Source organism: Falco biarmicus, chromosome 11 (genome assembly GCF_023638135.1).
Source record: "Falco biarmicus isolate bFalBia1 chromosome 11, bFalBia1.pri, whole genome shotgun sequence".
Taxonomy (NCBI): domain Eukaryota; kingdom Metazoa; phylum Chordata; class Aves; order Falconiformes; family Falconidae; genus Falco; species Falco biarmicus.
This window is the reverse complement of record NC_079298.1, coordinates 29949018-29963260: the sequence shown is the minus strand read 5'-3', so window position 1 is coordinate 29963260 and position 14243 is coordinate 29949018. Positions and strand designations below refer to the sequence as shown.

The following is a 14243-nucleotide window of genomic DNA, read 5'->3' as shown; positions in this document are numbered from 1 at the left end:
CAGACCTTGTGACTGACGATGCCATGTTGGGGATTATATGTATGTATGGTGAACGCAAAACCAGAAAAAATGATCTGAAAAAAGTTGCTGGGATTGCTTGCACTTATGTGGGGGGAGAAAAAAGAAGTGATTAAAAAGTTGTTGCGTAATGATTTTATTTCACTGGGGCTGAAAGCATGAGTGGCCCTAATGGATAAGCCCAGCATTTCTGGGATGTCCTAACTCATGCCATTTTGGGGGTTGTTTTGGGTAGATTTTTATCCTTTGATTTTCTTTCTGTTGTGGTTACCTTTGATTGCTTATATGACAGTGTCTGGATCACCTGCAAGAGTGTGCTCTGTGTGAATTTTATTTTCCTTTTGTGTCAACGTGATCCAGGGAAATCCATGGGTAGTTCCCTTCCCTTTCCCCCCTTCCTGCCCATTTGCTGTGGTTTCCATTTGTTTGTTTTGAGGGTCAAAGGCACAGAGCACTTTGTCCAGATTTCAACTCCTCTGCTAGAGAACGATGCTTAGTTCATGCGTGGTGCCTGCCACGAGGGTGGCCGACCCAAAAACCATCCTAGGCTGTGCTCAGTTGGTTGTGCTCCACTCCCAAGAGCAATGGAAAATTGGGATTTGATTAAACGGAGGGGAAAACATTAACTTTGTGGGTGCCATGTACTTCGTTATCCACGTGAACATCTGCGTGCCTGTTTTTCTTTTTAGGGGTGGGAGGGAGAGTGGGAATGTGCCACGCTTGTGCCTTTGAGCTCAGTGTCTGCTCCTAGTACCCTTTCACTGGGGTGTGATGCTTGCTGTTACAGGTAGGCTACTAAGAGGAAAGAAACAGTGGGGGAGCAAAGGGGCTGGTGGGCAGCAGGAGAAGCTGGACATTAAGCAGACCACCAGTGGTACACCATGCAAATGCTGGTTTCTATCAGGACATGCTTCTATAGTGAGCACAACTCTGCCTGTGACAGATCAGAGGGATCAGACACCAGAAGCACCCTCAGATTGGGAGGTTTTGAGTCGAAAGTGAAGAGCCAGGGGGCAAACAAGGGGAGAAAACAGCAGCATGTGTCTGGCTGATCGTCCAAACCAGCCCTCCAGCAGGAAGGCAAAGGCAGTCTGTTACCCGCGAGCTGATGTGGTCAGGGGGGTTCATCATTCTGGGCTGGGGAGCTCGCCCACACCTTGCAGGGACTCACGTGGATGGCTTGCACAGAAGCGAGTTGTAGGTTTATGCAGTTGAGCAGTGGAGAGAAGTCCCTACACACAATCCCCTTAATTTCCAGGGGACGTGTTACTTGCTAGGGGTCTGCCTCCCAGAGCAGGGATGCAGCTTTTGGTCAGAAATACTGCTGGAGGCATCTCTCCCACCTCCTCCTCACCCAGGGCTGCCTGCTCTGGCTCAGCTGAGGAGCTCAGAAGGCTCAGGTCGATGGTTTGCAGGGACAGATGGTTTGCAGGAATTTTGTTTGATTCTTTTCTTTTTGGTTTGTTTAAAAATGTCATCCTTTCCAAGCATCTCACTCAAAGTACCTGGTCAGGTGGGGTCTCTTGATGCTAACCCCCTCTGTAGAAAAGGCTGGCGGGTAGACAGCAGAATTGCATGCGTGGGGGGAAGTGCCTACTGCCTGTGATGCTGTCCTGCAGTCTGCATCAGCTTGGACCAAAGAGACACAGCTTTTCTTCTTTTCCTCTTTCTTCGACTGCTGTCAGATCCAGAGATCTGGAATAGCCAGGGAAGAGCTTCAGCTTGCTTAAATGGGTTTGGATCTGGCTTGCGTGTAGCGGAATAGGCATTTCCCCAGTGCCTGCCCAGCTAAATAGCGCTCTGGTGCAAAGCTGTTTCTTCGCCTTCCCCACAGGCAGTAACATGGCTGTTTCAAAGATAAATTGGCCGGTACCCTGCAGTAAACAGCTAAGATAATCCCTGGATAACACTATGCTTTCAAGGAAGGACAAACAGTCTTGTTATTAAGGGGTAAGACTTGAGCTCCTGGGTCCTCTTTCTGGCTCACTTATCTGCGCTCCAGAAACATCGACCTCTTTTCACGTGCCTAATGTGGCGGCGGTGCTAAAGCAGCACATCGGTGCAAGGGGAGGTTGTGGGCCATGGAGATCCTCCTTCTGCTAGCAGCAAAGTGTTTCTAAGGTGACCCAGATCCCACCACCCTCCCTGCACGCTGCAGCAGCGGCAGAGCAGCAGGGAGGCCCCACTGTCAGCACTGCAGTAGTCTGTAGGTCAGCTTGCAGAGTGGGTTTGGATGTCCTTGTAAGTCCTCTCCTGAGAAGACAGCTGGAAGGGCCTCAGGATTTTATCTCCTGCAGTGGCATTCCTGGTTGAGATCTCCCCAGCTGAACCATGCAGATGCAACAGTTCAGTCAAGCATCCCTGCATTGTTACACTGTGGGTCAAAGGCATGTCCCGAGGACATCTGGAGTTGTGTGACCTCCCCTGCTTCAGGTTGTCCTGTAAGTGATAGCAGCAAGAAGCACGCCTGTACATGCTAGGTCTGAAATACCTGTCTGTGAAAGATTTTGAGGATGATGTCAAGGTCCATAAGCCACCCAGATGTGCTGAGTTGCCATGGGGGATGAAGAAGTGATTGAAGAGGTGAAGGACTAAGGCAGATGATGCCTCTCCTTTTACACCATGGACTTCTTTCTGTTTTCACATCATTGCTTGAGACTTCGGTGAGGAAGGAGTCTGAACAAAGGTAGGATTTGCTGGGAATTTGTAGGACCTTCCAGTTCAAATAAATTGTAGGGCATGTGGAAAGAAATAGAGCAGGCAGCGGACAGGTCACGAGATGGAAGTGGCCAGCAATGTGATCCCTGGAGGGCCGTGATGTTGGAAGAGGAGGTGGAACTGGATGCAATGGGACCTGGGACAGGAGCTAAATTCATTTCTGCTGTGGCTACGCAAGCCCATCTGTTCTCTGCATTGATGCCCGTGTTACCGGAGATCGGTGAATGGCTACAGTCAGTCAGAGAGATTGGCCACACATTGACAAGGGCAAGGATTGCATCTGTCTAGCCATCTGGCACGTTCAAAGCAGGGTCCCCCGTCCTCAGTCACCCAGGCCTGAATGTCAAACACCTTTTCATCCTGAATACACACAGTTGGGCTTTATCAGCCAGATGTTCAAATAAGCTGAGATGTCTGGCTCATTTGGGCTAACAACTCCCCATCCTCACTTTGATTGCCTGGACAATCTCAGCACAGAAACCACATGGCAAATGAAAGCTATTTCATGTGGGCAGACCCTTTTGCCAACCAGAGTCCTCTAGGGGCGCACACAGGTGATGACATCGAGTGAAATCTTCCATGCAGAGCAGCCAAAATTGTCCTGAACTGTTATTTTCCTGCTCACTCCTTTGTTTTGTAAAAGTCTTTTTGCAAAGCTGCTGATGGAAAGGATCATGTTGTCTGCAAATGTACTTCAGCAGAGACCTGATTGCTGCAACTTCTCTGCCTTCATCCCTTTGTGGCAATCACTTGTCAAGAGCACAGCGCTGGAGGGGACCCTGCTGCAGCAGAGGCTGTTCTGGTCATGGTCACACTGTCTCCAGTGTTGAATGGCAAGTGAAAAAGAACGAAAGTTCTGTTGGGTTATCCCAGACTTGTAGACCTGCTATCAGACTTGGTGGCTTTGTCCAGCTGAGGAGCTACGTGGTCCATCAAGTTCCTCCCTCGGCTTTGGCCATGGTAGAAACACCAAAAAAAAGTTACAGGGCGAGTAAATTCTGTGCTGTCAATGCATATATGTCATTGCCATTGACTTCACACAAGAGTCTCGTATACATGACCAAAGCCAGCTTAAGTGGTTCAGTGAGCTGGATCTCTGGCTCATTGGTGGCAGGTGGTATGAGGCAGGAGATGAGGATGGCTTGATTTCAGCTCCAATGAACACCATTACCATGCTTGTTTTTTCTTGATGCCATTTGATTTATCAGATACTTCAGAGAAAAGGACTTACTAGAGGTCCTGGAAAATTTGAGGTGGAAGTAGAGACTGTCACAATGTTAGAGAAGACATTAGAGAAGCTGGAGAAGAAACTTTCTGAAGGCTGGAGAAGTGGTACAAGAAATACCAACAGGCAAGCTTTTGAATTTTTTTTAATTGGGAGGCAAAACTGAAGTGGATTTTGCTCATCAGAAATGTTCGAGGTGGAAGAGATCTCTTTGGGGACATTGTTTTGATGTAGGCTTTCACCCAGTGGCAAGGTCTGATGCCATAGTGTGTTCAAACCTTTCCAGCACTCCTCCTGAAGCTGGTGATGACCTGAGAGAAACTCAGCACTAAGGAATAGTGATGGTAGGGCTTGGGTTTGGTAAGATGTCTGGATGCTGAAGGCAAACCACTGTTCCACAGTGCTACAAGTCATGAAAAGTGTTGTTTTTTCTGGTGGGGTTTTTTTTTTGGCCTACACACAATAGCATCAAGGGACTTCCATGCCAAGATCAGAGCCCTTTCCTCCTAGGTTCACAAGCTCAAAGGTGGTTGTTACCTCTCAGTTCTTAAGGAGCCCCAGGTCAAATTATGACCACTGAAGACCTTTGGTGTGTTCACAATGGAGCCTTTCGGTGGGACAGATTAAATATATGATGGAACCTTTTCTAGTGGAAGGATTTGACTTGTATTCCTGGATCTTGTCTCTGTGGAGGATACCAGAGTCTTAATTTTCAGAGCTCCTCACATTCCTGCCCCCTCTCCCACCCCAGTGGATCAGCCCCTCTTAGCCATGTCTCTGAGACTTTGGGCCATCGTAATTTTCATCCATGGCTAGTACATAGGGAGTGGAGTGCTGAAGCAGCAGAGGGCTCTCTGCAATTACGGCTCTGATACAAATGCATCCATACATGCGGGGCCATTGGTATGCGCATATTTATCTTTGCATCCACATCAGCGGCAAGACATATTTACTGTTTAGATATGCACATATATTGTAAAAATCCCCTGTGCCAATAGCAGTGTATATCTTGTAAGTGACATCTCCAGCGCTCCTCATGATTTCCAAGACACCGGCGCTCTTCAGAACTAGAGTTTGTGGCTGTTTGTTTATTTTTATTTCCTCCCTCCCGGTCTCAGTTTTACGGCCAGGTTTGTTAAGTTTCAATAAAATACCGGTTAAGTTTATGGCATTTTTATTTGTTATTATTGTTATAATTTTCTTTTGGTAGGGGAAGGTGGGATGAAATGTTGCTCTGCGGGGGGCAGAGCGATAGCAGTGCCCTGTCAGGTGCTCAGGGATTCCCGATTCCTCTTCCCGGCTCTGCCACTGATTATTTGTGTGATCTGAAAGGTTTCTGCTCACTTCAAAGGAACAGGAGGATACTCTCCTCTTCTTGTGAGCAGTCGCTGCAAAGTCCTTTGGTTCTCAGCTGTGTGGGAGTACAAAGTCATGTTACTGCCCTGTGCTTTTATGCCAGCAGTCAAAGCGATGATTCAGAAAGCTGGGTAGGGAGCATCTTTGTGTGTGCAAAAAGGGCCCATCTTCCTGCTAAAAGCTGAGCTGTGTCAGGGTGGGCTATCCTCAGCCTGCCAGCTCGTTTTCCCAAGGTGGTGGTTTTTTTTTTTGCCTTAGAAGTAGCGAGTAACCTGAGAGGTCGGGAAGTGACAGGAGCCCTTTGCCAGCTGAGCAGAGGAGATGGTTACAGCTGCCTTCTGACTAGTCCCAGTGCTTTTAGCAGCGCTGTGGGATTGCTCTCTGGAACAGGTTGGGCAGGGTTGACAGTGAGCACAGGCAATGAGCTATTCCTGGCTCTGCTCTTTTCAGGCACTGGTGGGAGGGTCCTGATGCAAGACTCGCTGTGCTCAAGATGAGTCTTCCTCTTGACTGTCTTGGGTGTTGTATCTAGCAGCGATGTTTCTGTTTTCCTTCAATTCTGAGAATTGCCAGCACCTGACAATAGAACCAGTTGCAAAGAGAAGCAGCAGAGAGTTTAGTGAACGTGAAGTCTCCAGCATAGACCTCCCACCTGCTCCCTGATCTTACTTGGAGGTGGCTTCCTTCAGAGGAGCCTCCCTGGGCCACCACAGGGCAGAGCTGGGGTCTTTGCAGAATGTTTCTTCCCTCCCCAGCAAAGGGAAGGGGATTGCCAGGTGTTTCTCAAGAGTGTACGCATGAGCCATAGTTGGGCAATTCCACCAGGACTGTGGTTGCCAGTCTTCCAAGTTGGAAGTGGCAGTGGAGATGATGAAAAGTGTATTTGGGGTTGGAGCTGAAAACGTAGCTGACCTGGGCCCCTGAAGTCTCTCCTTTCCAAGGCTAACGTCATGTGTATAACCAAACCTTGCACGTTGAGCTGTCTCACACTTAACGCGCTGATCTGCACGAGAAGTTCTGAAATAATCCCATAAAACCTTTTTATTTATTTTTAACCCACTTCCCTCCTTCCCCGCCTTCCAGTTATACGATGGGTTTGTTTCTCCTGTTCAGTAGTTGAGGAGGTACTCAGATATCTCAAAGCTGGAAGCAGAAAACCTTGCTTCTGCAAAGGCGGGATTTTTTTTTTCTTCTTTTAATTTGTGGGTTTTTTCTTCCTGATCCCACCCAGTTGTCTTCACCGTTATCATTTTTTAGCGTAACATGGGCAACTGGTGCATGCAGTGGGGAATTTGCTGACAGAGCTCGTTCTTCTGGGGCAGCTGGCCCAGGAGGGCTGTGACACCCTTGCCTTCTCTCATGGCCCCGCACGATGAAAGACACGTGCCACCGTGATGGGTCCTGCGAGTCTAGCTGAGGCACCTACACCTTTTTGCGAGTTCGGTGCGCTGTGGTTCCTACCAGTGGTGGGTTCCTGATGTCCCGAAGGCAAACCCCCTGCACCCCCCGCTCCCTGGCAGAGCTCCCGGTGGCTGGGTGGGAGCTCTGGCTGTGGAACTGGGTGGTGTCTGGATGTGCTCACCCTGCGGAGCGCAGTGTGGGGTAGACTTACCCGGCCCGCTCTGAGCTTCTCAGAGCCAGCAGCAGTGTGGGCCTGGTTCCCCCTGCTGACAAGGCTTCCGCTCTCAATAGCGAGGCTTGCTTGGGTAATTCTGTTCTCCAGTGCAGTCTGCTGGGTGGACAGCTCCAAACCCTGAGATTTTTCAACGCTGCCTGAAGGATTTTGATGCCCTGAAGTGAAGGGGAAGGGCTGCCTGAGTCCTCCAGGCTGGGTTTTGATTGTCTCGGTCAAAAGCATGAAGAATCCTTCCTCCAGCTGAGGAGCTGTTGAAGAATGTTCTTGGCATTGAGCTGTAACAACATGTGGCTTTGAATAACCTCAAGAGTGCATCCTTTTTTTTGCTTGCTCTGTTCTTCATACTACTAACCTGACTGTGTGTTTTGTTTTTGTGGTTGCTTTGCATGTTGTTCCTTCCTCTTGGCTGAGAGTCATGGGGTGGATCTTTTTCCTTTCTGTGATTCAGGTGCCTCACTCTTTCCTTTCCAGGTTCTTCCAGTTCTTTTAACATGTCAAACTCTGGAGATTTGTTCATGAGCGTGCAGTCTCTCAATGGGGATTCTTACCAAGGGGCCCAGGTTGGAGCCAACGTGCAGTCACAGGTAGGGACCCATCCGATGTACTGCCAGTGAATGCATTAGTGTTGGAGGAGCCTTTGATTGTATTGGCACTTCTCCCTCCCGTCCGAAAAGAGCAAATCTCAACCAGCACAAATGAACCAACCAACACTTTAAAAAGGCAAACCAAACTGAAAAAAAACCAACCAACCAACCAAAAAAAGCAACAGCAACAACCACCAAAAAAAATCAATCCAAAAGAAACCAAAACCAAACACCCGACCAAAGCAACAACCATGGTCTTGAGGAGACTTGCCCACACTTTGTGAATGCATTTGGCTCTGGCTTGATAGTCGTACTAGGAGGAGAGGAGGTTTAGGAGAACAGGCACGAACTCAAACGAAAGCAGCTGAGGTTTAGGTTCTGCTTGCTTTATTCTTCCAAGGGAAGGGGCCAGATGTTTGGACTGGTGTCTCGTTTTACAAGGCTTCCACTTACTCCTTTGATGCCAAACCAGGTGTCTGCTGAAAGGCAAGAAACGTTCAAATACACAGCTAGATTTTTTTTTTTTATTTTTATTAAAAAGCCACCCTTCACCATCTCTCCACCCCCGCCAAAGCACAGGCACTCACACCACCCATGTACACAGCAGCAAGACAGAGCGAGGGAGCTTTGAGCAGCGTTACTGAAACGTCAACCCATGCTTTGGGCAAAAAGAAAGAAATTCAAATACCCAGGAACTCACTCAGATCTCCCACCTCCCATCCAATGTCCAGATGTGCCATGAGTCCACTCCCTGGCATCTAAGGCTCTGTACTGTGTTGAGAGAGACAGCCACTCTGACACTTCTGCATTGGGCAAGGAGAGCTCTCTAAAGCTGAGGTTGCTCCCCTCGCAGTGCTGGACGCAGAGCGAGCGTCTCATCCGTGGGCGACGGGACATGCTCGCCACGCATGGCGCTGCTGGGGCTGGGCTGGGGGAGTGGAGGGAGAGGAGCGGGGTGCCCAGAGGAGAGCTGCCGGTGCCTTTGCCACGGTAGGTATATTTCCTTTCTGGGCCCTCCAAAACGAAGGTGCTCGGCCGACTCCGAGGATCTCCTTCCGCTGCCGTGACCTTCCCAGTGCGTGGGGCCAAAGGGTGGAAGGGGTAGGAATGTGGGTGGAGCAGTGGTGGAGCCGGCCACAGCGACGTGCTCCAGGACGTCCGACCCCACGCTTGCCACGCTCTAGACTGGGGACCAAGGAGAGCGTGACGGGGCTGCCGGGGCAGGCGGGGGGTGGTGAGGGAGGCTGGAGCAGTCCTCTGGCTCGGCTCTCGCTGCAAGACCAACTGCGGTTCTCTTTTACCCCTCTTTAAAGATATACCTTTATTTTTATTATTGTTATTATTGGTACCGTTTGTTTTTGTCTTGCCAAAGATGAACTGAAGCGGCTTAGCCCACTAACGTTTCGTTCACTCTAATTTGTGTCTTTGTTGTCGTTGGTCTGTTTAGGTGGATACCCTTCGCCATGTTATCAGCCAGACAGGAGGATACAGTGACGGACTCGCAGCAAGTCAGATGTATAGTCCGCAGGGCATCAGTGTAAGAAAAAAAAAAAAAAAAGGCTTGGGTTCTTGTTTTTTGGGCTTTTTTTTTTTTTCCATTTTCATTTTTGTTCTCTCACTACCAATTATTTCAAAGCCATAGGGCTCAGAATGCCACTTAGTAGGACTTGTCTTTGCTTTTACGGTCACCTAGTTTATTGCTTCTGTATCGGTGATGCCAACGGCAGAGCTTTGCCCACAAAAAAAGTGGCGACCGGGCAGGCTTTGTGCAGGCAGCTGGCGTCTAGGACTGTCACAGCCGATCAGCGTTTGCCCGGCACCTGCGGCCACACGCGCTCGGCCGAGAGGAGCTGCTAAACAGGTGACACCTCGTGTAACCACGGTGGGGAATGTCACCACAAACGCCCCGGTCCAGAGATGGCTCCACGTGGAGGCCAGTGGCACCATCCTGGAGCAACCATCTAAAAATAACCCATCCCTGCCTGGCTGGCATCCGAAAGCGTGGCGGCGATGGGGTTGGCAGCAATAACAATTGTAAATAAAAGGAGGAAAAAAAACCAACAAAGCCAACCAACATTAACCCAAGAAAACCTCGCCCAACCGGGCTGGGGGAGGATGCGAGGGGGAGGGCAGTCTCTGGAGCATCTTCTCCTTGTTCTTGGGTGTGCTGGCGGGTTCTGACTAGCATGAAAATTCGTAGCGACAAGCTGTGTCGCACAGGGGGAAATTGATCAGACACACACAAGGAGAACCCAGTGTAGATTCGGGACAGCAATCCAACTTCATTTCTCAGATCAATCGTCCGCCATCTCAGCGGTGGTGACAGCAAGCTGGGAGAAGAGAGCAGCCTGGAAAAGGAGGCTGTGAGCGCTGAGTGGGTGGTGGCAGTGGTGTCCGGGCTGGCACGGAGGAGGGGACGGCTAGCCCTGGATGTGGCTGGCTGCCGCTGTCCCCACTGAGGAGGCTGAAGGTTGAGGTGTGGTGGTCTTGGGCTGAGCAGGACGGTGATGGTCCTCCAGGTGGGATGGTGGTCCTGCAGCTGAGCACCCCAGTGGGGTGTACCATCCAGTCCCATCACCTTGGGACTCGTGCTTTTGTCACCTTGCGTATGACCATCTTCAGGCCATCGGTGTGCCAGCGGCCACTGTGGTCACGGGGAGAGGGTGCGGGGAGAGAGGTGAGGCGGGACAGGGGGCTGCGCTCCCCTTTCCTGCGGGCGCCGGGGCTTAGTGGGCGGCTTGACGTCAGGAGGCAGAGGCAGGGAGGATTTGTGAAGTAATGTAATTGAACATGTGCAGATAATTATGTCTCATTACATAAGCCCGTTGCAAAAACGGCACTTGGAAATGCCACATGAAAGAGCCTATCGTTCTGCATTAATTTCTCCGTGCACTGAATTTATTCCCTTTCTGGCTTTTTAATACTTGGAGAGTAAATGAATTGCAGGATGATCATGATAAGAGATGATACTTTTGTATAAATTAAAATACCCCCAAGGAAAGAGGCTGAGCTGATTACAGTTGCAGTTGGCTTGGAAAATAACAGTGGGCTGGGTTAAGCCAAAATTTTGGGGGGAGGGTTGCTGCCGGGGATTATGAGGCAGGGAGGGGGCAATGGGGGAAGAGGAGAAGAAAGAGGTAGTGGAAACTCAAAAGCCAAATAGGACAAGGAGAGCTGGGCTGGTGTTTCTGGCTGTGGTAATGGAAGAACCAGTGTTACCATGAGCAGCACTGGGAATCGGTGAGCTGAGAGCGGCAGGGGCTCAGTGGTCCCCCCTGTGCTTCCCAAATGGGGATCTGGCGTGATGGCTCCTCAGGCTGGTTTTCCAGGAGGACAGACGCCCAATTTGGCCCGATTGGATGTTGTTCAGAGAGGGACAGAGTGGCAAGTGGGCAAAGGGACCACCTGGGTTTGCGGGTGATGCCTCATTTTCCCATAATGCTGTGGTGGGCATGGGGAGCAAGGCAGGGAGTCCAGAGCTGAGCAGATAGTTTAGGAAGCATCTTCTGGGTTGTCTGGATTGTCTGTCTGTTCCCAAATGTTTTCCTTCCCCCGTATCCCGGGCAGCATGTTCCTGCCTGTAGCTTTTATTGTCGATGTCTTCCCATGCAGCTAGGTCCCTTGATGGGTGCCAGTCTGTCTGCTCCTGAAAGTGTGGCTGCCCCCTGGGAAGCGTTGGTCCTGGGCAGGGTCTGGGCGAGCTGCTCGGGGTAGGCAGGGTGGCTGTCTCGTAGAAGGCAGGGCTTCCCTGCCTCTCCCCTGAACCCCTTAATGCCAAGGAAGGGCAGCGGGATGCAGAGGAAAGCTGCTAGTGACACAGAAAGCTGCCGTCTCTGCATCACCCGAGCATCCCCGTGAGCTGGAAGGAGATGAGCCGAAACCTAGTGAAGAGCCCTGTCACAACGATGTCTGCACGGGGCTGAGGTTAAGTCATCCCCGGAGCCCGTCAGGGCTGGGAAGTCAGCGGCAGGTTGCCCAGCTCCGCTGCTGCAAACCTTGGCAGGGTAGACAGCGCTCGGGGTTTGCCTTCCTTGATGGAGGATGAATTTTTAAATGTGTGTAAGTCGTGACAGCTGAGAGCAGGAATCTACCCGAAGCCTGGTTCCCTCCATGGCTCTGCTGCTCAGCGGCTGACAGACCGCTCCGCGGGGCGAAAAGGGCTGGAGTCAGTTCTGCATCGTTAGCAGGATAATGGGCGATGTCCCAGCCATTGTGATCTCTGTGACCCACAGTGATGGCTGAGGCAGAGTGAGAGCAGCCGCCTTCTCCTCCACAGGTGGAAACCGCGTCAGGCAGCACCGGTCCCGGCAAGGGACGGGGATGCTCCTGGGTATGGAGGGGTGGTAGAGGCAGGAGCTGTCTTGGTGATACCCAGCCTTGGGTAGCACTGAGAGGAAGGAGGGACCCTCCCACCTGCAAGGTGAGGTGTTTGGGGCCAGATCCAGCCCTTCTTGCAAGCTTTGAGGTTGAGGGGTTTTGCACCATTAAGTGAGAGATGTTAAGTGTCTGGTCCCTCTGGACTGGGCTTGTTGTGGGGGTCCAATATGTACCTGGCCGGAGGTCCCTGGGGCTGGGAGTTTCAAAGCATTTAGGTGTCCAGGCTCTGGCAGGTTGCAGTAGAAGTTGGATCTTTAGTGCTGTAATTCTCTGGAGAGTCCCAGCCCAAAACATCGCCCTCCTGCCGCTGCCCAGTACATCCACAAAGTGGTTTAGTTCCCCCATCTGCTGCTGAGTGAATGAGCTATAGCCATCTTAAAGCAAAACCCTTTCAGAAATTTGGTTTTGGACTTGATTTAATTCAAGTTATAGATGATTTAAAAGTCTAAAATGAGGGGCTGTTTCTAAAGTTCATCAGAGTGCAAGCTTTTGGATTTGAAAGGGCGGTTGTGCCAAGCTGTGCCTATTTTCAGAGTAGTGTGTGTGACCGTGGTGGTGGTGGTCAGCGGCAGGGCCTGCCCTTGGGTTTTGCATCCACTCTTGTTGGCAAGGATTGCCAGGCACTGGTACCTCTAGGCGGTGAGACTTCCTCGCTTGTTTGTGGGGGTCTGCGTATGTACCCAGCCAGAGGTCCCTGGGGCTGGGAGTTTCAAAGCATTTAGGTGTCCAGGCTCTGGTAGGTTGCAGTAGAAGTTGGCTTCTCTGGCTTTTCTACGAGGAAGTAGAAGTCTTCCTCGCTCGTGCCGAGACCCTTTTCTTTAAGAATTTGAGCCTTGAAAAGAAAGTTTGTTGCTCTGTTCCTCAGCAAGGTACCATTCGCCATCACGATCAACCTATGGTTCATGACCATGATCACAAGCTGGGATATAGAAATGGGTCTGGCAGGGCTTCAGTGCCCTTGGTGTGTCCTGAAGACTGCCACTGTGACCCTTGGGAAGTGGTGGCCAGTCGAGGCTGGATTCTCTGGTGTGTACTAAGAGCTTCAGTGCGCATCGTAAGACCCTGACACAAACTCTTAGAAGTTCAGAGGTCTGAAACATCTTAGAGACTACTCCCTGTCTAAGACTTGCTGGTATCAGGTATGTTTGGAGGCTGACCTGACGTCCTACCCCATTGAGAGCGGGACAAGGATTTGGTCACAGAAGGTGGGGCATCCAGACAGCCTCTGTGTGAAGCAGAAGGAGCCTTTAAAAATTGGCAGAAAGTCATCTCCCAGCCCCACGTAGGAGGCCCGGGCGGAGAGCCAGGCAGACTTGCTGGAGGTGACAAAAATGCCGTGAGACCTGTGGAAATGGGCACCAAAACCAGTTGCTTCAGCAGTTCATCACCGGAGGTCCACTTAGTGGAGTGGTGCTCTGCTTGGACAGTCACCAAGGCCTTGCCCCGTGCTCTGGCACCAGAAGGTGGCATATGAAGAGGAGTCTCAGAGACCATTGCTCTGTCTTTGGCTTCTGCCCCACCTGAAGATGTCACAGCTGTGTACAGGGGGCTCCCCAAGGAGCCACAACCTCCTCATAAGACTCCCTCATCTTTAAGGGAGATTCCAAGCAATTTGCTGCAGTCAGATCCCAAGGGATCTCCGTGCTCCGGAAAGAGGCAGGGCCAGCTGGGTGGAATCGGATGCATCCTGCACGTGGCTTGGCCTGTGCAGCAAGGGGGTGAACTCCAGAAAGGAGGGGTGAGTGTGGATGGTGCCTACATGCCCTCTGCCTGGGGAGGGATCCGGCCTCCTCATGGAGGGCTTGTCCATACCAAAGGGTGGCATCGAGATGGGGCCTCCTTTCCATTGCTTGACCCATAACCTGGGACCTTCTCAGGCTGGGGGAGCAGGAGGGTGTGGGGTCTGTGGAGGGTGCCCTGATCCAGGTCAGCCTCTCCCCGAGATCTTGCCTTCCTGCTGGATGCAACCGAGATGGTCATCGGCAGCACAGACTCCTGCAACACACGAAGGGTGATTCCCAGTCCGGAGTACCATGGGGCTCCCCAGCATTTTGGGGGGGCAGGGTGCTAAATATGGAGGCACCACAGTTGCTGTCTGCAAGATGCTCTCCCTCTCGCTCCTTCCAACTGTGACTGGCACGCAAAAGCCTCACTAAAAATAGTTGAGCACAATAGGGACGGAGCCCTGCTCTGCACGGCCCCCTCCGCTCTCCCCCCTCCTGCTCGCTGTAATGACCCTGCAAACACTAAATGGCATCTGAGTGCATTAAGCAGCAAACTCTCCGGTGACATAGCAATTACGGCTCTGAAATAGATTTGGTGCGTCACG

The 14243-nt window shown here is 51.2% G+C and overlaps 1 protein-coding gene across 3 annotated transcripts in view; it reads left to right on the top strand.

The window, feature by feature from the left end:
- PBX1 (PBX homeobox 1) overlaps nt 1-14243 on the top strand; it is a 133839-nt gene that overhangs the window by 114432 nt on the left and 5164 nt on the right. For 2 of the 3 annotated variants that reach the window (XM_056355887.1, XM_056355888.1), the window contains 2 exons: nt 7425-7537; nt 8985-9074. In XM_056355887.1, the coding sequence (XP_056211862.1) occupies nt 7425-7537; nt 8985-9074 (203 nt within the window). The remainder of the gene's footprint in view (nt 1-7424; nt 7538-8984; nt 9075-14243) is intronic. The other variant, XM_056355889.1, reaches the window with a different exon arrangement.